The sequence below is a fragment of the Anomaloglossus baeobatrachus genome, chromosome 8 (assembly GCF_048569485.1).
Source record: "Anomaloglossus baeobatrachus isolate aAnoBae1 chromosome 8, aAnoBae1.hap1, whole genome shotgun sequence".
Classification (NCBI taxonomy): domain Eukaryota; kingdom Metazoa; phylum Chordata; class Amphibia; order Anura; family Aromobatidae; genus Anomaloglossus; species Anomaloglossus baeobatrachus.
Window position 1 is genome coordinate 239,744,548 of NC_134360.1, and position 21,937 is coordinate 239,766,484.

Genomic DNA, 21,937 nt, shown 5'->3' on the forward strand with positions numbered 1-21,937 from the left:
AGAACAGTTGTGATATAGGGCTCTGCATGGAGATGTGCACCATCACTGCGACCATCAGGGTTGTTTTGCAAAGGCAAACCTTTTCTGTAGGCCAGTGATTCCACAAATCAACTCTGCCGCGGGAGAGACCAGCAAGGGGGTGTAAAGAGGTCATCAGAGTAAAAAGGGGGTGCTTTGAGGAATCCCAAGTTTTAACAGGTATCCAAATTTGTTTCACACGTATCTTTACTCCTTTGTTCCATACATGTTCCTTCCTTTCTAGTTTTGCCACCTTCAGTCTTAATCTACAATATGTACATTCCAATTAGAATATTGAAAACCTGCGCATGAACTGGGGTGTCCTAAATTTTTACCGGTAATTTGGATCCATAGTATTTTTTATTTTTGCTACAGAAAGTATGTAAATCTCACTAAATATTGCTCCAAAAATCACATACAGATTGCGAGCGCTGCTCTTGGGATCAGTCCGGTGTTCAGACTTGTTCAGGGTCTCCAGCTTTGTGTATCCTGCAGAGCATCGCACCAGGCTTGTCTCACAAATCCGAATATAAAGTCACGTTAGGCTGCGCTCCGTTCTGTGTGGGAGGCGCCACTAGGAGCCGACGTAGCAGATTCTGTCACTTTTGATGAAAAAATATCACTTCGTGCAGTTATCAAACCAAAGGACAAACTGCCAGACCCCCACCTTCCCCGGACCCCCTTATAAACCATTGCGGGTTGTCAGACTCTGCTGGTGTCCGTCATCACAACGCGCGAGATCAGAGCCCAATCTGCTATTAGTCGCTGGACTTTTCGCTGATTGAATACAGAATAATCTAGATATGTAAATACATTCCATTAGTTTCCAATATTCCAGAGCTGTAATCATAGTTCTGCACACTTCAAAGCTAAAATCTCCCATCGAACCCTGCTTGTTCAGTTTTTGTAGTAGAGAAGGGAAGGCCACACGTACCCTAGCAGTAGACTTCTAAATTGTGAAAAGGTGAGATTTTCCCAGAATGCAAATTGCCAAAGCAAGATTTGAGAAAGAGAACAAGGCAGAGGATACAGGGAGATTTCACCTCTTACATCTAAGGCTAGCTTCACATTTCCGTCAATTTGTATCAGTCACAATCCGCGGCTCTTGTAAACAACGGAATCCGTTTGGTGGATTCTGTTGTTTCCCATAGACTTGTATTAGTGGCGGATTGCGACTGATGACCTTGCGTAGCATCCGCTGCGCCGCAGTCAGTCGTTTTTGGACTGACCGCCGGGCGGAAACAATGCAGAATGTAACGTTTCTTGGGCTGTCAAAATTAACGCAGGAATCTGTCGCAATCCGTCAAGCTTGTAATGTTTGTCTATGGTGCTAGATTCCGTCATGTTCTACTGAGCATGCCCAGCATGTTTGGCACACCCACTGGGCTGTCCCAAACACAAACGGATCACGACAGATCCGTAAAAAAACGGACGCACAGCGGATGTAACGGACGCAACGGATCAGTTTTTTCACAAGATTCCTGTGAACGGAATCCTGTGAAATAACACATCCATTGAGTCAGTTGACATCTAAAAAGCGGCGGATTCGTCGCTCAGTCGCAATGACGGACCTGACGGATTTAAAACAACGGAATTGTGAACCTAGCCTAACTTGTAAATGCAGCTCTGCAGTATAACAACTGAATTCATGCAATACAGTAATGTATGTGCACATTTCCTTCCCCTGTACGGCCGGGTTCACATGGGGGGGTCGTGCGGTAATGTCTGATGTGGTCCTCTGATTCTGTGCGGAAATATCGTGCCAAAGTGTGAAAATGAAGTTGGACGGGTCTGGGAAGTGCAGGGGATGACAGCGGTGGGGACCGGCAGCTTCGTGGTCTCCATGCACAGGTTTTCGTCCAGATGTTACATGCAGCAGATCTACTGATCTGGAGGCACTTTTCATTTTTAGTCCCTTTAGAAAAGGCTTTAAAGTAAAAGTGCTCCAAAGACGAATCCTCTTCACTTTTCTAAAAAAAAAAGTTTCTAAATAGGATGTGAAAATAGGAGGCACTGAGCAGCGAGACTGCAGAAAGTAGAGAGCGCAGCTCTGGAGTATGAAGAAACAGCATAAGTAATGTATGTGACTGCACCAGCAGAATAGGGAGTGCAGCTCTGGAGTATAATACAGGAAGTTACACAGGATAATTAATGTAATGTATGTACACAGTGACTGCACCAGCAGCATAGTGAGTGCAGCTCTGGAGTATAATACAGGAAGTTACACAGGATAATTAATGTAATGTATGTACACAGTGACTGCACCAGCAGCATAGTGAGTGCAGCTCTGGAGTATAATACAGGAGGTAACTCAGGATCAGTACAGGATAAGTAATGTAATGTATGTACACAGTCACTGTACCAGCAGAATAGTGAGTGCAGCTCTGGAGTATAATACAGGAGGTAACTCAGGATCAGTACAGGATAAGTAATGTAATGTATGTACACAGTCACTGTACCAACAGAATAGTGAGTGCAGCTCTGGAGTATAATACAGGAAGTAACTCAGGATCAGTACAGGATAAGTAATGTAATGTATGTACACAGTGACTGTACCAGCAGAATAGTGAGTGCAGCTCTGGAGTATAATACAGGAAGTTACACAGGATAAGTAATGTAATGTATGTACACAGTGACTGTACCAGCAGAATAGTGAGTGCAGCTCTGGAGTATGATGGTGGGACTTTTTGCTTTGTGTTGCTTCCTGGTGATCTCTGCTAATCACTAGCACCTTGTCGCTGTTGCTATTTGCTCATCATTATTAGGGCAGGTGTAGATGTGAGACCTGTTGATTTGTGCATATAAAATCCTCAGCATGATGCGGTATTACAGTAGTAGTTTTATTGATTGCTCTCAGTGAGAGAAACAAAATGAAAATGTTGTAGTTGTGATACCTTTTAATGGCGAACTAAAATAAAATATATGATGATGTTATAAAGCAGCTTCCAGACATCTCGGGTCCCTTCCTCCGGCATGGTAGAGACCTGAGATGTCTGGAAGCTGCTTTATAACATCATCATATATATTATTTTAGTTCGCCATTAAAAGGTATCACAACTACAACATTTTCATTTTGTTTCTCTCACTGAGAGCAATCAATCATTTTTCAGCTGGCTAACACGGCACCAAAACCTTTTTCTTTTAAGTAGTAGTTTTTGCACAGATGTTTGTTGCAGGAGTTATTGTGGATTTCTGATGCTGATTTTCTCAGTGGATCTCTGCTTTCCTGTGCTGAATCTGCGTCCAGGTTTGCGGTGGAGCAATGCGCAGCGGCCGGTGACCCCAGCACCACATCCCGGTGTTGGCTGTCGCTGGTGTCCAGCCGTCTGCAGCCTGACATAGTAATCTCCGGCGGAGCAGCGCTGTGCGTCGCTGTCGTACACAGCCGCGCTCTGTGTGTAATGAAATAATTCCCTAATCTCCACTTCTCAGACACTGTTAATTAACAGCAGCGACATCATCTCTGAAGCAGAAGCTAATTACGCCTTTGTTCGCTCCCCGCGTTTTCTCGGAGCGTTGGGGGTGACACACGAGCCCCCTCTCCTCTCTTTGTAGAGAAGTCTGTCACAAGCCCACGGCATCTGCAATTTTTATTTTTTGCTATGTGATCTGAAGAGCGAGGATGAGTTAAAGGGACCCGGCTGCCATAGACACATTCTCAGAGAATATCTCACTGCAGGGCCTGGGCATCACTCCGTACACACCAATGTATACAGTCTCTGTAGGCGAGCTTACATGGGGCTGCAACAATAGGATCACAATCGCAGTGAAATGCAATTCAAAGTTTCATTTTGTTATTTTGCAGTGGAAGTGCCACGATAAAAGGGAACGTGATCAGAAAATAATTGTTTAAATCAGGTTCTATGTAAAATAAAAAAAAAAAGGATGGTTTTGTTCAGAGTTTTATGTCCCAATATATATTACAAATAAAATCAGAAATCTTGACATTTTCACACTGGACCTAAGCTCCCTGTTCTATGCATATGACTTTTCTTCATTTACGTTATCAACACAGACATGATGTTTATGAACGGATAACGCAAAATTCACGATTGTCACATCTCACCTCCTCCTCCCCCTGTACAATGACTGATAATTCTATATACAGTAGGTACTGAGGGTCCACTGTTCATAGGTGATGTCACAGCTCTCCTCCTCCCCTTTTTGTACAATGACTGATAACATGTCTATATACGATAGCACAGGAACCACCATTCACAATAGGTGATGTGACATCTCACCTCCTCCCCCTCTTGTACAATGACTGATAACACCTCTATATACAGCAGGAGTCTCAAACCCGGCTGGGTGTTTGGGCCGCACAGAGGAAAAAAAATAATTTGGGGGGGCCGCATTCTTTGCAGGACAAAGTGACATTTTTATTGGTACCATATATAATATATATATATTTATTTTTTTTACACACCTTGGGATCACTGATTTTGAAAATTTTCACTTGTTCATTATAGAAAACGTGCACATTCTTTGTTTAAATATAAACATTTTTTTTTTACATTTTATCTTTCTTGTAACTACCGTAATAGTCTTACAATTAGCACTATATAGAAATTTTGACCAACATCTTTTAGTAATGTTCCCCATATTGTTGTAACGTGCCCATCCTTGTCCCCTTGTAGTTATGTGCCCCATCCTGTCCCCATCCCACAGTAATGTGCTCATCCTTGTCCCCTTGTAGTATTGTACCCCATCCTAGTCCCCATCCCACAGTAATGTTGCCCATCCTTGTCCCCATTTTGTAGTAATGTGTTCATCCTTGTCCCCATCCTATAGTAATGTCCCCAATCTATAGTAATGTGTCCATCCTTGTCCCCCATCTTATAGTAATGTTCCCCATCCTTGTCCCCTTGTAGCAATGTCCCATCCTTTAGTAATGTGCCAACCTTGTCCCCAGCATTATCCCTATTCTATAGTAATGTTTCCATCCTTGTCCCCTTGTAGTAATGTCCCTATCCTACAGTAATGTGCCCACCTTGTCCCCATCCTATAGTAATGTCCCCATCCTGTAGTAATGTGCCCATCCTATAGTACTGTACTCATCCTATAGTACTGTTCCCAGCCTTGTCCCCATTCTATAGTAATGTGCCCATCCTAGTCCCTATCCTATAGTAATGTGCCCATTCTAGTCCCTATCCTATAGTAATGTCCCTATCCTATAGTAATGTCCCTATCCTATAGTAATGTCCCCATACTATAGTAATGTCCCCATACTATAGTAATGTCCCCATCCTATAGTAATGTGCCCATCCTAGTCCCTATCCTATAGTAATGTGCCCATTCTAGTCCCTATCCTATAGTAATGTCCCTATCCTATAGTAATGTCCCCATACTATAGTAATGTCCCCATCCTATAGTAATGTCCCCATCCTAGTCCCTATCCTATAGTCATGTGCCCATCCTAGTCCCTATCCTATAGTAATGTCCCCATACTATAGTAATAATGCCCCCATCCAATAGTATTGTGCCCATCCTTGTAATGTCCCCATCCTATAGTAATGTCCCCAGCCTTATCCCCATCCCATAGTAATGTGCGCACTTTGTCCCCATCCTGTAGTAATGGGTCAGCAGCTCCCCTCACCTTCCACAGACGCCGGAGTGAAGCTGAGGGGAGTGGTCTGCGGCCCCAGATCCACAGTGATTGGAGAGATTGGTCATAAGGCCGGTCTCTCCAATCAGAGCTGGGGGCGGGTGAAACACAGGTCACCCAGCTCCAGCCAATGATCAGGGCTATAGCTGCACTGATCTTGGCTGGATTTCAATGTTTCAGTGATTTTCAATGGCTGAAACATTAGTGGCTGTGATTGGCTGAGCGGCGTTCGTCAGCCAATCACAGCCTCCGTAGGTCCGGAGAGGAGACACCACCCCTCCTGAGGTCCCCTCCTCCCCGAATCTAAGGTATTTGCAGCGATCGTAGCCACCGGGGCCGCGATTTCGCCATGACGTATTGGGTATGTCATGGGTCCTTAAGTACCAGGCAGCCATAACGTACCCAGTACGTCATAGGTCGCCAAGGGGTTAACGTCCAACACACACACACACACACACCATTCTTCTCACCTGTACCACGCTCCCTCCACTGCCTCATCTCTGCTTCGTGCGGCCCCCAGGCCCGTGCCCCGGTCACTATCGCGGCAGCTGCAGTGTCACTGTTTTATGTGAGATGATTGTATTGTCGTCGCGAGAGCACAGCGCCAGCAACACATTCATCTGACGTAAAGTGCAGACATTGGCTGTGGCCCCTTCTCCTGCCGCGATAGTGACCAGGGGCACGGGCCTGGGGGCCGCACGAACTACCCTGAGGGGCCGCATGCGGCCCGCGGGCCGCGTGTTTGAGACCCCTGATATACAGTATATTATTCACAATAGGTGATATCACAGCTCACCTCCTCCTACATAATGACTGATAAAACCTCTATATACAGTAGATTACACAGCATCCACCATTCACAACAGGTGATATCACATCTCACCTCCTTTACAATGACTGGTAACCCCTCTATATACAGTAGATAACTCATGATCCAGCGTTCACAATAGGTGATGTCACAGCTCACCTCTCCCCCCTCCTGTAGAATAACAGATAACACCTCTATATACAGTAGTTTACACAAGATCCACCATTCACAATAGGTGATGTCACAGCTCACCACCTCCTCCTTGCTATGCAAATAGCATTGCACAGATGACCTTCTAATCAAGCAGATATGGTCAGATACCGTCTATTGCTGCCTCCATAAATGTGAATGATGAAAAGAACAAGACCTGCAAGTTAACGTTAAAATTTAGTTAAAATTCAGTCTAGTGGCCATTGTGAAAGTTTTGTTATCCAAAATCTACCTCCTCCAGTGCAATCTCCTTGGAACCGTCAACCTCCCTCCTTTGGCACAGCCACCCGGAGCTGTCCACTTCCCTCCCCTGGTGCAGCCCCCCTGGAGCCGTCCACCTCCTCCTGCGCAGCTCCCCCCGGAGCCGTCCGCCTCCTCCTGCGCAGTCCCCCGGAGCCATTCGCCTCCTCCTGCGCAGCTCCCCCCGGAGCCATTCGCCTCCTCATGCGCAGTGTCCCGGAGCCGTCCACCTCCTCCTGCGCAGCTCCCCCCGGAGCCATTCGCCTCCTCATGCGCAGTCCCCCGGAGCCGTCCGCCACATCACGTGAAGACTATTTTCTGCCATTTCTCATTACCCATGGTCGCTGCAGGTGTTTCTGCGCTTATGGGCGAGGCGTTCTCCTGGCCTCTCGCTCATTGATGGGGGGCTCTATCTTATTGACCGGCTTAGTGTTTGGAGCCCGTGATTGATGACCGGTCACTGGAGGTGATCAATACCACAGCGCTCCAGGGAGGCCGTTTTGAGAGCAGCAGATGCAGGCCTCAAACCTGAAATTCCCGGAGCTGGAGGCCAGCACTGGCCCTATCATGGCTGGAACAGCTCAGCCTGCAGCGAGACATGAGGCCTAATCCCACTATGATTAGGGAAATATTCCAATAATCTGGCACTCTGGTAATCCAGGATGTTTGATGGTTTGGTCCTGTAATATTTTACTGTATTTGTCTTCTATTGTATCTCTATTAGCTTAGTGTAAACGAAAAGTACAAGCACCAGTAGCTGACTTTTCCTATGATGTTTCGGAAGCTGGAGATGTGGACAGCGCATCCTCACCGCAGACTTCCTGTTCTGTAGAATGGAGAGTGGTGTTATAGTGAAAAACATGAAACTGCTAAAAAAAAACCCCAAAAAATCCTTCCTTGTGCTATATACAGCGGAGTACTGCAGGGAAAAGTGTAATACCATTATTAATAATGATTATAATGTCCACTGACTCCACCAGCAGAATAGTGAGTGCAGCTCTGGAGTATAATACAGGTTATAACTCAGGATAATGCAATGTACGGTGCCTTGCGAAAGTATTCGGCCCCCTTGAATTTTTCAACCTTTTCACACATTTCAGGCTTCAAACATAAAGATAAAAATGTTTGTTATGGTGAAGAATCACAACAACAAATGGGACACAATTGTGAAGTTGGCCAAAATGTATTGCTTTTTTTTTTTACTTTTGTGGAGCGTGCAATATTATTCATCCCCTTTACTTTCAGTGTAGCAAACTCACTCCAGAAGTTCATTGAGGATCTGTGAATGATCCAATGTTGTCCTAAATGACTGATGATGATAAATATAATCCCCTGTGTGTAATCAAGTCTCTGTATAAATGCACCTGCTCTGTGATAGTCTCAGTGCTCTGTATAAAGCACAGAGAGCATCATGAAGACCAAGGAACACAACAGGCAGGTCCGTGATACTGTTGTGGAGGGGTTTAAAGTCGGATTTGGTTACAAAAAGATTTCCACAACTTTAAACATCCCAAGAAGCAATGTGCAAGCGATCATATTGAAATGGAAGGAGTATCATACCACTGCAAATCTACCAAGACCCGGCCGTCCATCCAAACTTTCATCTCATACAAGGAGAAGACTGATCAGAGATGCAGCCAAGAGGCCCATAATCACTCTGGATGATCGGCAGAGGTCTACAGCTGAGGTGGGAGAGTCTGTCCATAGGACAACAATCAGTCGTACACTGCACAAATCTGGCCTTTATGGAAGACTGGCCAGGAGAAAGCCATTTCTCAAAGATATCCATAAAAAGTGTCGTTTAAAGTTTGCCACAAGCCACCTGGAGACACCAAACATGTGGAAGAAGGTGCTCTGGTCAGATGAAACCAAAATAGAACTATTTTGGGTACAATGCCAAACAATATGTTTGGTGTAAAAGAAACCCAGCTCATCACCCTGAACACACCATCCCCACTGTCAAACATGGTGGAGGCAGCATCATGGTTTGGGCCTGCTTTTCTTCAGGAGGGACAGAGAAGATGGTTAAAATTGATGGGAAGATGGATGGAGCCAAATACAGGACCATTCTTGAAGAAAACCTGTTGGAGTCTGCAAAAGGCCTGAGACTGGGATGGAGATTTGTCTTCCAACAAGACAATGATCCCAAACATAAAGCAAAATCTACAATGGAATGGTTCACAAATAACCGTATCCAGGTGTTAGAATGGCCAAGTCATAGTCCAGACCTGAACCCAATTGAGAATCTGTAGAAAGAGCTGAAAACTGCTGTTCAAAACGCCTCCATCCAACCTCACTCAGCTCCAGCTGTTTACAAAGGAAAAATGGGCGAGAATTTCAGCCTCTCCATGTGCAAAACTGATAGACACATACCCCTAGAGACTGCAGCTGTAATCACTGCAAAAGGTGGCGCTACAAAGTATTAACTTAAAGGGGATGAATAATATTGCACGCCCCAATTTTCAGTTTATTATTTTTTTAAAAAGTTTAAAATAAGCAATAAATATCGTTCAACTTCGCAATTGTGTCCACTTGTTGATTATTCACCAGAACATTAACATTTGTATCTTTGTTTGAAGCCTGAAATGTGGGAAAAGGTTGAAAAATTCAAGGGGGCTGAATACTTCCGCAAGGCACTGTATATACACAGTGACTGCACCAGCAGAATAGTGAGTGCAGCTCTGGAGTATAATACAGGATGTGCAATATAAGTAATGTAATATATGTACACAGTGACTGCGCCAGCAGAATAGTGAGTGCAGCTCTGGGCTATAATACAGGATGTAACTCAGGATCAGTAATGTATGTACACAGTGAGTGCAGCTCTGGAGTATAATGGGTGGATTTCCCTTCTGAAATGATTGAGATGTGCGGGCTCGTCCTGGCAGTGGTCCTGTCCTTCCTCCCTCCTGTCCTTCCTCCCGCCTGTCCCCAGCAGTAATCCCCCTCCTGGTAATGTCACCTCCCGCTAATGGGAAATCTTTATCACAAAGGCGAAATGAAACTTCTGGGAACGTTGTGTAATCGTCCCCACTTAATAACGTCCTGAGCTGCCAAATGATCTAAAGCAAACAGGGGCCCGGCTATAATCGCACAGCCCGGCAATCACATTGTGTTAAAGGGATCGTCCACTTGCACAAGACTCGTAATGAAGTCGGGGCCCCTGCGACCTCCTGATTAGCCAGCTGACATCTTAGAGGATTTTTCGGTCGTCTCTTGCAGCTTATTTACGTGATGATTGATGTGGGTTTTGCAGATTATCTGTATGAAGAGGGGTCCCCACATCCAGAACTGATATAGGGGCTTCTTCACTTGCTCATTCATTGTATGAGAGTTATAAAGGCAGCTGAGCCGCCATGTTTCCATAGAAGTGATGACCGTGGACCTGAGCGGCCACTTCTGCATTCAGTCTTTGCCCAGATGTGGCATGTTTTCTCTCTGAAGACCCCTAGCGTACCGGAGACCATAACCGCCCATGTGGGGTAGACACCTTTAAATGATGCCGATGCCTTCCATATTGCCCATGGTGTGATACATGGTAGCCGGTGGTGTATCAGAGGAGGTCGGCGTCAGCCCCCCCCCCCCTTTTCATGCCATTAGGCTACATTCACACAAGAGTATGAAAAAGCTTGGACCGAAAATACGACCATGTGAACGTTCCCTTTCCCTGTATATAGTAAAAGGGTTGTGTCCTGGTTTGAAACGTCCATATCACATCTGCAAAACAGAGACCCCCGGTGGTCCCGCCATATTCTATGGCTTTGCAGCTTTATTACCGCCATCTGTGTGCTTGGAGGTACGAGCGCCCTCCTGTGCTGTAGCATGGTGCCCTGTGCCGCGGGATGGTGCCCTGTGCCGCGGGATGGTGCCCTGTGCCGCGGGATGGTGCCCTGTGCCGCGGGATGGTGCCCTGTGCCGCGGGATGGTGCCCTGTGCCGCGGGATGGTGCCCTGTGCCGCGGGATGGTGCCCTGTGCCGCTGGATGGTGCCCTGTGCCGCGGGATGGTGCCCTGTGCCGCGGGATGGTGCCCTGTGCCGCGGGATGGTGCCCTGTGCCGCGGGATGGTGCCCTGTGCCGCGGCATGGTGCCCTGTGCCGCGGCATGGTGCCCTGTGCCGCGGCATGGTGCCCTGTGCCGCGGCATGGTGCCCTGTGCCGCGGCATGGTGCCCTGTGCCGCGGCATGGTGCCCTGTGCCGCAGGATGGTGCCCTGTACAGCGCCGGGGTAAATACTGCTGATATTTTTGGATTTATGAAAGTTGTTTTGTTTTTTTTTTTTAACCTTGTTTATATGTTACTTTTCTCTGTAATTGTCGCCTGTGCTCAGCACTGACATCGGGGGGACACTGACATCGGGGGGAGTCACCGGACTTCCTGATGATCACACAAACTATGGGCTTTGTGAGCGGCGCCCGTCTGCGCTGCGCGGCCGCGGTTTTGGCGAGTTCCCACACTGCCGCTCTGTTCCTCCAGCTGTGGGGATGGCAGGGGGCCGCACTGCTGAATTCATCAATGGACCCTGTGTAAATAAGACATCGGCTAATCCGCCCGCCAAGTGACCAGAAGAACAGTGCAGGTTAGCGGATGTCTGCTGTGCTAATAATGGAGAATGAGCGCACTTGTGTCTGACGCACAGAAGCGGCCCCCCTCTGTGTGCAGATAAAAGCCCCCCAATAGTAAATATATAAGAGACTGAGGAGCCCTCTCTGCTTCTGGTAATCCTGATACTCGGCTTTCCCTGTCTCCGTTATGGAGGGCTAGGCTCTCCTCTCCCACCGCGGCGTGTCTCGGGTCTGCAGACGCGGAGTAGGGTTATATTACTGGTATCAATTCTGTTTCTACGCTTCTTGGTTATACCTGTTGGAAAAGCTGGATCACCAGCAGTATGATCGCTACTACATCACATGAGGGGTTTGTATCCAGCTTTACTAGACCCAGATAGGCAGCTTTTTCTAGTGTCCAGAAATGCTAAAACTGTTCAAAAATAATGTTCTATGTTCCCAGCAGCCATAGTGGCAAAGAATGGTCATTTAGACTGTGGGAATAGAAGTGATAAGGGGTACTCCTGATGAAGGGCGGGCGCCTCTGCCAATGAAGGGCTATTCCCAGAATTGAAAGTCTCTGTGCTATGGAGAACACTTGATAACTGTCGGCTGTCTATCTCCTCCATTCCCTGGGACGCTATGCTCAGCTAAACTGTCCCATGTCTTCTAGGAAAGCCGCTGTCCGACTCCTCTGGAGGCAAATTATCTCTAAAAGGTAATCCAACATGATGGATCCTTTTTTTTTCCCCGACATCGGGGGAGAGGTGAGATCCCCCACACACATTAGGCTGCTGGACGGTCCCGCTGATGTCAGTGGTTTCGGCTAACTCTAGTCTAAGGCTCATGGGGGTCTTTACTGATCTTTTGGGGTCCTGCCGCAGGGAATTGTATAATTCCTGGAAATCTAGAAAAGCCGCCTTTAGTATGAAGCAGAAGTGTGAGTATTAGACCTGCGCTCATCGGCTAGGTTTTATTGATCCTTAGCCCCATCAGATGTCACATTTGGATCGCTGTATGCATTATGCTGTGTATAAGCTGTGCTCGTCCCTGGAGCTCCTTTCCCACCGCTCTGCCCCTGACAAAGCTCCTCTGTGCTGCCGACCTAGAATAAACCTTGTGCCAGCCCTGCGCCCTGCCAAAATCCTGAATGCATTCTGCTCATGTGACGGCACGGTGCCACCGCCTGCACCCTCCGCATCAGCGGTGTCTCACCTTAATGGAAAGTTGTGAACTTTTTCACAATTTTTGCTGTCAGTGAATAGATCACTTGGTGAGGCTGCGTTCCCATATCCATCCTGACCCAGTCTATAGGAGGCCTGCGACCAGTCCGTGGTGTGGAGCAATACACGCAGATGTGTGAATGTAGCCACCACGTCCTGATTATGTGCAGCGGACACAGGTGCAGCGCTTGTTACAATGTGTCACAGCCTTAAATAGAAATACCGCCCTATGGTGGGAAATAGTGACTCCTGCATCAGTCTGGCCCCAGAAATAACTTATTGTATCATTCTGCCCTTGCAGATGCTATAAAGGTGCTGCATATATCGGTGAGGGTGTTTTTATTATTTTGGTTTTCCTCATTTTGTTACTTTCATTTTCATTTCAGAAAAACGACGAGAACGGAAACTGCTCCGGAGACAGCATCGAATTCCCGACCACGAACCTGTATGAGCTGGAGAGCCGGGTGCTGACGGACCACTGGTCCATCCCCTACAAGAGAGAGGAGTCCCTGGGAAAGTGCTTGATAGCGTCCACCTACCTGGCCAAACTCGGTACGTCAACCCCTTAATGACCAGGCCAATACTAAAAAAAAAATAAATTACAAGGGGAAAAATCTGCAGCTTATTTCAGTTTTAGGCTGTGTGCGCACGTGTGCGTATTCATGCATTTACGCTGCATCTAGCAAATTCCATGCGCACGTTGCGTTTTAGAATGCAGCGATTTGGATGCTGAAATTTGTGGCCAAATCGCTGCGTTCTGAAAAGCAACATGTCACTTCTTTTGTGCATTTTGGATGCTTTTCCATCTCTGTCTATGGCAGAGAAAGCAACCGGAGCGCATGAATTCTGCATCCACTCTGCATTCCAAATACATCCAATACACAGCTTTTCGGCTGCGTTTTGAAACGCACATGGAGTGACAAAACACGGCAGAACGCAGACGTGCGGATATAGCCTATGTGACCATGGGATAATGTACCCGCGAATATATTCGCAGGTACATCCGCAGGTTTCCCGCAGCTGATCCCCGGAATCCGCAGCTATACTTTGCTGCGGGATACCAGCGAAATATCTGCGGTAAACCTGCGGACATTCGTGTGACTTACCTGCACTATCTCCATAGTTGAGGGCCGGGAATCCGCAGATATTTCCTCAGGAATAATTGACATGCAGTCACGTGCGACTGATAGACATCCGCACCATGTTCCACAGCCGCACCTATCCGCAGCATGGACACAGACACTCCCCATGTCCCATAGGATAACATGGGGAGCGTCTGTACTTGCTAAAACCTGCAGATTTATGTAGAAAATCCAGAAAAATCTGCAGGTTTTCCTCGGGTACATTGTCCCGTGGGCACATAGCCTTAGGGTCTCTGCACTGAGAAAAGTCTTTCATAAGCAAAATACGCACCCTCTGGCAGAATTCCGCACCGGCGACAAAAAAAAACAAAACGAAAATCCGCATGTGGTTTTACCGCAGTTTTGGTGCGGATTTTCCGCGATTTTTGTCCCTGCAGCTTTTAACCATTTATCAATGGCAAAACCGCAGGTTGAAGTTCTCATAGATGGGGAAGGACTGCAGGAACATTATGAACAAAATCCACACCTTTTCTGCAGCAAAAAAACGTGAAAAATCTGTGACAAAAAAAAAGCGCAGTGTGCGCCTGAGCATCATAGAAAATTGTATCCACGTGGGAGGAAATAAAAAGCGTGCGGTGTGATACATCATCCGCAGCATGTCGATTTATGCTCTGGATTTGCACTGCAGCATCAATTGACTTTTTCATTATGAAATCCACAGCAAAATCTGCATAATTTTGTGAAGTATTTGCACTGCAAAGAGGCGTTACGTTAGCGTGGATGGTCTGTGAGCTTTTTGAGAAGTGTTTTGGAAGAGGTCCGCTCAAAAAAAAAAATAAATCTGAGAAATCACTCAGAAGCTTGAAAGACTTCTCTTCATTTCTATCATTAACCCACTTTGCTGCTCTTATATTTAGCCTTTTAAGCGTTTTTTGGGTTTTTTCCTCCCCCCCCACACTTCAGCATTTGAGAAACGCCTCGCCAGAAAAAAAGAGCGAGCTTGTGACTTGATTGAAGCAGCTCCTGATGGAAATTGCTCCAAACTCATCACTATCCAATCAAAAGCCTACCAAAAATGATTCAGGGGGGAAAAGTATATAAAAGCTAATTAATGAGCACCACATTTTTATTAGCAGACCTTAAAGGGATTCTGTCACCAGGTTTTTCCCTTATAAGCTGCAGCCACCGCCAGTAAGCCCTTTATATGCAGCGTTCTAGACTTTTTCTGATGCGTTAAACAAATGGATGGCGTACTTATGGTTAGAGGTGAGCGAATCCTCAGATGTTCGGGTCCGGTGGGTCTGGCCGGACTTAAAAGTCCAGTTTGGGGACCGGATTTGAACCTGAACATCTGCCCAGACACTGAACCCCATATAATTGTATTGTAACCCAAACATTACCTATAAAATAAAAGGATTAAAGCATGAAAATATACTTACCGAGCCTCCCACACGGCTATAATGCTACTTCCTGGTCTGCTCATCAGCCCTCATGTATATTCACTGCTTTCCCCGCCCACCGGCGACACTGATTGGCTGTCGGTAAACCTTGCTCCCACCCTCTCTAGTAGCATCTGTGATTGGCTGGACTCATAGGTGCATGCTTACAGTGGAGTGTGAAATAAATCAATAAATTTAAAAAATGGCATAGGGTTCCCCCTATAGTGATACCAGCACAGATAAAGCCACGGCTACAGGCTGCCGGCTACAGGCTGCCACCCCCAGCCTTGGGCTTAGCTGTGTATCAAAATAAGAGGAACCGCCTGTGGCTAAGTTATTTAAATAAATAATTAAAAAAAAACAAAACGATGAGCGTCCCCCCCCCCCCCACCAATTTTGATACCCAGCCAAGATAAAACTGACAGCTGGGGGCTGGTATTCTCAGGCTGGGGACGCCCATGATTATTGGGACATCCGCAGCTGAAGAATAGCAGCCTGCAGCCGCCCCAGAATTGTTACATCCATTAGATGTGACAACCCTGTTAGTGTAAAAAGGCTGGTAGGGTGTGTGGCAGGGCCCCATACTTTAACAGTGACAGTGCCTGCTGGGGGCAGGGGGTATGGGACACTAAGCCAATAAATGGACCCGGAAGTAGCGTTACCGCCGCAGGGAGGCTCATTAAGTATATTGGTTTTGCTTCAACCCTTTTCGGGATTTTCCTTTTGGGTTTTTTTTTCTTCATTATCCGGGTGTCTGAACCCGAACGTCCCATTGAAGTCTGTGTCCAGGCCCGGGACCCCGCACGCCTGCTGGTCTGTACAGACGCCAGACTTTACAGTTGGGATTCGCTCATCACTACTGCTGGTGCCTCATATTTAGTCCATAGTTTGTAGTGACGAGGACGGCGTGGTGCTCTGAGGATGTGGGTGATCAGGAATGATCCCGGGGGCAGCCGTCCAGCGTCCGTTCCCTGTCTGATAACCCTCCGTCCGCTCACTCTTTGCTATATATTATTCTTTGTCTGATGTAAGTTTCGGCAGCGGGTGCGCACTACAACGCCCATCATTCCTCGCTCAACTGTAAACTACATTATGCTTTTTCATTTCTGGATCGGATGATGAGACGTTTCCCGACCTGATAACGAGCCTGGCCTTCTCCTTTCTCCTCTCGGCAGGGCTGTCCGACACCGATGAAAACTGCAAAAGGTTCATGGAGAGATGCATGCCGGAGGCTTTTAAGAAGGTAAAACCGAGGACGTTTAATTTTCGGATTCCTTAGAAAGCGACACTTTCATGTAACCAAAAGCTTCCAGAATTTAACAGTTTTTGTTTGGGTTTTTTTTTGCCATCTCTATCAGATCAATATAATGTACAATTCCTTTAATGGGGCTTTGTTGCTAATGGCCAATTTTGAGGACAGGTCATCAATTTCAAATTAGTGTGAGTCCGCCGTCCTGCCCCCCACTGATCAGCTGTTACATAGCCCCCCTGAAGGTCAATAAGACCTGAGAGCCGCCACTACCCTTTAATCCGACATTTGATAATCCAGAAAAGCTTACAACTATATAATGCTATAGATTGTGGATTTCACAGGATCCTGGGGATCGCTGGCCCATTCAGCATTACACAGAAGCCCCCAGAGATGGAGCCTGGCGGTGATTATTCAGGCAGGGAAGGTCTGTGCAGGGGAACCCTGTATATGGCAGTCATATGCCCTTTTAGTTCCCATATCCCACTTGAACAGTTCCTTTAAGGGCAAAAAAGTGCAAAATCACGCACCTAAGATCGTATCATCCAGCAGTCGCTCTCTCACTGATCCTCTTGTGGTTTTTTTTTTCTCCCTGCAGCTGCTGACGTCCAGCGCCGTCCACAAATGGGGCACGGAGATCCACGAGGGAATCTACAACATGCTCATGCTGCTGGTGGATCTAGTGGCGGAACGAATCAAGCAGGAGCCCATCCCCACCGGTCTCCTGGGCGTCCTCACTATGGTACCCAGACTTCCACAAGACCGCGCGGAGCATCGTGTCTTTGGTCTACATTGACGGCTCTGGATGTTTTGTCCATTTTTGTTTTCCAGGCCTTTAACCCCGACAATGAATATCATTTCAAGAATCGGATGAAGATGTGTCAGAAGAACTGGGCCGACGTCTTCGGGGAAGGAAACGCGTACGCCGTGTCACCGCCCAGCGCTCTGCAAAAGGTGCAGATATTTTACTAGACATTTTTTGGAGGGGTGGGGGATTTGTTTTTATATAATATATATAATTTTTTTCTTCGGCGCTCCATTGGGAGACCCAGACGATTGGGTGTATAGCTACTGCCTCCGGAGGCCACACAAAGCATTACACTAAAAAGTGTAAGGCCCCTCCCCTTCTGGCTATACACCCCCCATGGGATCACGGGCTGCTCAGTTTTCAAGCTTTGTGCGAAGGAGGTCAGACATCCACGCATAGCTCCACTGTTTAGTCAGCAGTAGCTGCTGACTATATCGGATGGAAGAAAAGAGGGCCCATATAGGGCCCCCAGCATGCTCCCTTCTCACCCCACTTGCGGTTTGTTAAGGTTGAGGTACCCATTGCGGGTACGGAGGCTGGAGCCCACATGCTGCTTTCCTTCCCCATCCCCCTGAGCGGCTCTGTGGAAGTGGGATCTTACCGGCCCCCAAACCCTGAGGCCGGGCTCCATCCACAGACCCAGAGACCCTGCTGGAGGAGCTGAGTACCGTCAGGGACAAGGCCCTGCAACATTCAGGTACTCTGTGTCCCCGCACAGACAGGCCACGCACACTCCAGACTTGCTGGGTGTGCTAGTGCGCCGGGGGCAGTAGCGCTGCGCGCTCGGGTTAGAGTCACTGCAGCTTAGCTGAGTGATTTTATGTGTTGGGAACTACCGCGCCGGCCGCTCCGGGAGCGGCGGTGCGGCTGGGACTTGTAGTGCGCCGGGGACTCGCGCTGACCGCGCTTTTACGGCGGCAGCGCTCATAAATCTAGTCCCCGGCTTTTGCGGCCTAGCTCCGCTTCGTTCCCGCCCCCACCCTGTCAATCAGGGAAAGGGAGAGACGCTGTTCTATAGTCAGCGCCGAGGGCTGGAGTCTTATTTACATTCTCCAGCCCTCTCACTGGGCACTGTGGGACGCAAGTTTCCCGCTCTTGGTCTAAACACGCCCAGGGCCCGCCCCTCTCCACAGGACGACGGCAGCCATTCCTGCATGCAGTCTGGCTGGAGAACGGACACAGGCTCTGGGGGACTCAGACAAGGGGCTCTGGCGACCACACACCCGCGTTTATGCGGGCGGTAAGCTGCACATAAGTGCTGGCCCCACTAGTGCCACAGTGTTATTTGGTGCACTTTTTCCCTGTACCATATATATTTATATTGCACTGTACGGTCGCTTCTTGGCTTATACCCTATATTACTCTGAGGAGACAACAACATGTCATCCGCAAAACGCAAGGGTGCCAAGGCACAGGCGGTATGCACTGCTTGTGCCGCATGTGGGGCTAATCTACCGGCAGGTTCCAATGACCCCCATTGTGTGCAATGTTCAATCCCTGTGCCACTTCGGCAGCCAGAGTCTATGGTAGTAGTGGCCCAGGCAGAGACGCCTGTGAACCCTGCCCCGGTGACGGGGACAGAATTTGCAGTCTTTGCTGATAAAATGTCTGTGACTATGACAAAAATCCTGGAGACCTTGCAGTCCAGGCCAGTTACTCAGACCATGGACACTGCTGTGTCTATGCTCCCCGGTCCCCCTCAGTTGGAACTAATCCGTACTTCAAGGGGGTCCCAGGCATCACAGGCTGAAGACTCTGACTCGGATGACAGTCCCAGGCAGCCTAAGCGGGCTCGCTGGGAAAGACCCTCGACGTCATCTCACTGGTCTGGGTCTCAGCGAGAAGACTCTCTGTATGAGGAGACAGAGGTGGGTGATCAGGAATCTAATCCTGACACCGCTCTCAATCTAGATACCCCTGATGGTGACGCTATGGTAAATGACCTTATAGCGGCCATCAATAGACTGTTGGATATTTCTCCCCCAGCCCCTTCAGCAGAGGAGGCAGCTGCACAGCAGGAGAAGTTCCATTTCCGGTATCCCAAGCGTAAACTGAGTACTTTTCTGGACCACTCTGACTTCAGAGAATCAGTCCAGAAACACCATGCTTATCCAGACAAGCGTTTCTCCAAACGTCTTAAGGATACACGTTATCCCTTTCCCCCTGACGTGGTCAAACGCTGGACCCAGTGTCCAAAGGTGGATCCCCCAATATCCAGGCTTGCGGCTAGATCCATAGTTGCAGTGGAGGATGGGGCTTCACTTAAAGATGCCAATGACAGACAGATGGACCTTTGGTTGAAATCTGTCTATGAAGCTATCGGCGCGTCGTTTGCTCCAGCATTCGCGGCCGTGTGGGCACTCCAAGCTATTTCCGCTGGTCTGGCACAGGTGGACTCTATCATACGTCCAGCAGTGCCGCAAGTGGCGTCCTTAACTACGCAAATGTCTGCGTTTGCGACCTATGCTATCAATGCGGTACTGGACTCTACGAGCCGTACCTCAATGGCGTCCGCCAACTCTGTGGTTTTGCGCAGAGCCTTGTGGTTAAAGGAATGGAAAGCAGATTCTGCTTCCAAGAAATGTTTAACCAGCTTGCCACTATCTGGAGACAGACTGTTTGGTGAGCAATTGGCTGAAATCATTAAACAGTCCAAGGGTAAGGACTCCTCCTTACCCCAGCCCAGATCAAGCAAACCTCAACAGAGGAAGTGGCAGTCGAGGTTTCGGTCCTTTCGAGGCTCGGGCAAGCCCCAATTCTCCTCGTCCAAAGGGACTCAGAAGGAGCAAAGGAGCTCAGATGCCTGGCGGGCTCACTCACGCCCCAAGAAAGCAACCGGAGGAACCGCTTCCAAGCCGGCTGCCTCATGACTTTCGGCCTCCTCTCTCCGCATCCTCGGTCGGTGGCAGGCTCTCCCGCTTTTGCGACATTTGGCTGCCACAGGTCAAGGACCGGTGGGTAACAGACATTTTGTCTCACGGGTACAGGATAGAGTTCAGTTCTCGTCCTCCGCCTCGGTTCTTCAGAACTTCCCCACATCCCGACCGAGCAGATGCCCTTCTGCAGGCGGTGGGCTCTCTAAGAGCAGAAGGAGTGGTGATCCCTGTTCCTCTTCAGGAACAAGGGCAAGGTTTTTACTCCAATCTCTTTGTGGTGCCAAAAAAGGACGGCTCATTCCGTCCTGTTCTGGACCTAAAACTGCTCAACAAGCATGTGAACGCCAGGCGGTTCCGGATGGAATCCCTCCGCTCCGTCATTGCCTCAATGTCTCAATGTCTCAAGGAGATTTCCTTGCATCGATAGACATCAAAGATGCTTATCTCCACGTGCCGATTGCTACAGAGCACCAACGCTTTCTACGTTTCGTGATAGGAAACGACCATCTTCAATTCGTAGCTCTGCCATTTGGTCTGGCGACAGCCCCACGGGTTTTCACCAAGGTCATGGCGGCAGTGGTAGCAATCTTGCACTCTCAGGGACACTCGGTGATCCCTTACTTAGACGATCTGCTTGTAAAAGCACCCTCTCAAGAGGCATGCCAACTCAGCCTGAATGTTGCGCTGGAGACTCTCCAGACTTTCGGGTGGATCATCAACTTTTCAAAGTCCAATCTGTCACCGACCCAATCACTAACGTATCTTGGCATGGAGTTTCATACTCTCTCAGCGATAGTGAAGCTTCCGCTGGACAAGCAGCGGTCACTACAGACAGGGGTGCAGTCTCTCCTTCAAGGTCAGTCGCACCCCTTAAGGCGCCTCATGCACTTCCTAGGGAAGATGGTGGCAGCAATGGAGGCAGTCCCGTTTGCGCAGTTTCATCTGCGCCCACTTCAGTGGGACATTCTCCGCCAATGGGACGGGAAGTCAACATCCCTGGACAGGGAAGTCTCCCTTTCCCAGACGGCCAAGGACTCTCTGCAATGGTGGCTTCTTCCCACCTCATTATCACAGAGAAGATCCTTCCTACCCCCATCCTGGGCAGTAGTCACGACAGACGCGAGTCTGTCAGGGTGGGGAGCAGTTTTTCTCCACCACAGGGCTCAGGGTACGTGGACTCAGCAGGAGTCCACCCTTCAGATCAATGTTCTGGAAATCAGGGCAGTGTATCTGGCCCTACTAGCCTTCCAGCAGTGGCTGGAAGGAAAGCAGATCCGAATTCAGTCGGACAACTCCACAGCGGTGGCATACATCAACCACCAAGGAGGGACACGCAGTCGGCAAGCCTTCCAGGAAGTCCGGCGGATTCTGATGTGGGTGGAGGACAGAGCATCCACCATATCCGCGGTTCACATCCCGGGCGTGGAAAACTGGGAAGCAGACTTCCTCAGTCGCCAGGGTATGGACGCAGGGGAGTGGTCCCTTCACCCGGACGGTTTTCAGGAAATCTGTTGCCGCTGGGGGGTGCCGGACGTCGACTTAATGGCGTCTCGGCACAACAACAAGGTCCCGACCTTCATGGCGCGGTCTCGCGATCAAAGTGCTCTGGCGGTAGACGCCTTGGTGGAAGATTGGTCGCAGTTCCGGCTCCCTTATGTGTTTCCACCTCTGGCACTCTTGCCCAGAGTGCTACGCAAGATCAGATCCGATTGCAGCCGCGTCATACTCGTCGCTCCAGACTGGCCGAGGAGGTCGTGGTACCCGGATCTGTGGCATCTCACGGTCGGCCAACCGTGGGCACTACCAGACCGACCAGACTTACTGTCCCAAGGGCCGTT

General features: G+C 48.6%; 1 protein-coding gene across 3 annotated transcripts in view; it reads left to right on the forward strand.

The window, feature by feature from the left end:
• The window catches only part of USP24 (ubiquitin specific peptidase 24), a 229,752-nt gene that overhangs the window by 25,429 nt on the left and 182,386 nt on the right, over nucleotides 1-21,937 (forward strand). For all 3 annotated transcript variants that reach the window (XM_075320429.1, XM_075320432.1, XM_075320431.1), the window contains exons 2-5: nucleotides 13,032-13,197; nucleotides 16,342-16,409; nucleotides 17,014-17,157; nucleotides 17,247-17,369. In XM_075320429.1, the coding sequence (XP_075176544.1) occupies nucleotides 13,032-13,197; nucleotides 16,342-16,409; nucleotides 17,014-17,157; nucleotides 17,247-17,369 (501 nt within the window). The remainder of the gene's footprint in view (nucleotides 1-13,031; nucleotides 13,198-16,341; nucleotides 16,410-17,013; nucleotides 17,158-17,246; nucleotides 17,370-21,937) is intronic.